Source organism: Sinocyclocheilus rhinocerous, unplaced genomic scaffold (genome assembly GCF_001515625.1).
Source record: "Sinocyclocheilus rhinocerous isolate Xijiao unplaced genomic scaffold, SAMN03320098_v1.1 scaffold235, whole genome shotgun sequence".
Taxonomy (NCBI): domain Eukaryota; kingdom Metazoa; phylum Chordata; class Actinopteri; order Cypriniformes; family Cyprinidae; genus Sinocyclocheilus; species Sinocyclocheilus rhinocerous.
The window spans coordinates 711,275-713,776 of record NW_015646367.1 but is presented as its reverse complement, the minus strand read 5'-3'; the positions used below and the strand labels follow the sequence as shown (position 1 = coordinate 713,776).

At 35.7% G+C, this 2,502-nt stretch overlaps 1 protein-coding gene across 1 annotated transcript in view; it reads right to left on the bottom strand.

Annotated features, from left to right (window-relative positions):
• Window positions 1-1,259: 1,259 nt before the first annotated feature.
• The window catches only part of LOC107707643 (uncharacterized), a 7,208-nt gene continuing 5,965 nt past the window's right edge, over window positions 1,260-2,502 (bottom strand). Inside the window, exons 5-6 of the mRNA XM_016511723.1 lie at window positions 1,786-1,861; window positions 1,260-1,346 (exon numbers count right to left, since the gene is read on the bottom strand). Coding sequence (XP_016367209.1) covers window positions 1,304-1,346; window positions 1,786-1,861 — 119 coding nt within the window. The 3' untranslated portion in view covers window positions 1,260-1,303. The remainder of the gene's footprint in view (window positions 1,347-1,785; window positions 1,862-2,502) is intronic.

Below are 2,502 nucleotides of genomic sequence, written 5' to 3'. Positions count from 1 at the left end.
AAGAAATGTAAATGTTAAAAAAACAATAATTATTCGAATGTAATCTAAATATCGGAGGCATTATGTACATTTGTCATTTGCTGTGCAATAATCATTTCTATTATAATAAGTTTTGAATAAAGCTGTGCTGCTTAATATTTTTGTGGAAACAGTGATACATATCTCTGGATTCTTTGATGAATAGAATGTTCAAAAGAACAGCATTCAACTAAGAAATAAAACTAAAAATACACTTTGGCTGCAGAATACTGCAAGTGGCCAATCAGAATCAAGTATTCCAGAGAGGCATGAAACACAATCCACATAAACATACAAAGACATGCAGAATAACTCACAGCAGACGTGCAGAAGCAGGACAGTCCTGATGAATCGCTGTAGTCGTAGTTCCATGTCACCTAGAACAAACAGCTGCAAGACTGATATTCCTCATACATTACATGCGACACATTCACTCTATGAGTGAGATTACGGGACGCTTTTCATAACTCACCTCTCATAACTTCCTGAAAGAGACGCTTGTATCCAGAAACTCCTGTCCCATAAAAGCACTAGAGCGAAGCTCCCACAGTAAACATGCTGTTTGTGTCTCTGCAGGGCTGCTGTATTCTGTGAACTCCTGTGCTCAGTTCACAGAGTTAAAGGTCTTTAGGCGTCACCGTGTTTGCAAACTGAGCCGTTTCCTTTTTCCCTTTCCTGTGGAGTAAAGCCACTATTCTCTGTTCAAACAAGCAGATCTTCCATACAGTAAAACCCTCCCGTCACACTCCACACTCAAGATCCGTTTGGACTCTTTTATTCTCTGAACAAACTTAAACATCAGTGCTTACAACTGCTCCAAAAGCAGATTAATAAGAACAAATGAGGTAGAGAGCAAATGAATAGCACTTATATTCATTTTTTGTAAACAAAACAGCTTATATCTTTAAGATCCATAGGAGCCATTTTAACAACTCACATTTCTAAAGTTTAGTCAAATGAACAGAAGCACTCATTCTTTACAATGAACACAAGAACATTCTTTTGACATAAAACATGAACTTTATCAAATCTACCAAACGGAAAAACTGCAGAGAAACAGCTAATAAAGTTTAGATAGTAAGAAAACATGCTACCCTGAGAACATTTAAACCTGGAAGCTGAAAACTGTTTGAGAGTAACATATATGCAGGAACAGCATCACCATTAAAAGTCATAAAAAAAGAGGGAAAAGCATATGATGTAAAATAGAACATAAGTCAAATAAATTAAACCAAAATTGTTACAATAAAAAAATCTAATGTTGTCTGTGAGTGTACAATATTGGCTAAAGGATGGCATTGTTCTTGCATTTCTTCATGACAATGAACCTGTAAAAAAAAAAGTTTGTCAAAAGACTAAGATTGGGGGATATAGCCTAAATATTAAATCAAAATCTATTTTTCAGCCTTTCACCAACATTTGATGTATCTCAACATTCATATATACATTCTGATTTATATGCAAATTTTGCGCTACTTTTTAACATTTTTAGTATATTAAAAAAGCCATAACATTTTTGAGTAAAATCAAAGATCAAAGTTGCCAACTTTAACACAGTTTGTTACTGAAGTCTGCATCAGAGATTACATTAAATCAAAAACGCTATCATGAAAGTAATCTAATGACTTTAAGAATCTCAGTGGACCAATAAAAGCTGCATTTAAATGATAAAAAGTATATAGTGTATACAAATATTCTGAGATATACAGGTATATATCCCCCAGTCCTAAATGAGATATATAATGTAGAAGAGAGTAGAGGTCTTACCCAGCCATAAGTGTTATTGCTGTTACAACTGCAACTGCAATCAGTGCTGCACAACAGGGCTGAGATTCGGACGATTCTGAGTCAAACACAAAACATTAAATGTAGCTGTAAACATGTTGGCTTACATTACTTTAGAAATTATATGCTAAGTGAAATCCACTTACAGACCCTTTTTTTTCCACTTAAAGAAAACATTTACATCTCAAGACATGAATCAACATATAGCCCAAGCAACAATTATAGCCTCAAACACAACAGTGATTTCATGTGCACTGCATTTAGCATTATTTAAAGGGGTCATGACATGAGAAACCAAATTTCCCTTGATCTTTTGATATAGAAGAGGTCTTTGTAGTTATTACATCCTGCAAGTTTCAGAACTTAAAGGGGTCCTATTATGCTCTTTTACAAAGTCTTGATTTTGTTTTGGGGGTGTACTAGAACAGGCTCTCATACTAGGTTGTTCGAAAAACACATTATTTTTCACATATTTTACATTATTACAACACCTCTCTCCCCAGTCTGTTGTGATTGGTTAGCTGGGCCAGTGTGTGTTGGCAGCACTTGGCGCCTGGTCAGGAAATGTCATGCCGCTTGCCATAGCCGCCTGCTGCGAGCTTCAGTGTAAATATTGCATCAAAATCAAATCAATCTGAGCGTGATTTAAACCCGGATGATTGTAACCACTCTAAGTTCGTCTGCCTTGGGAAAGCTAGC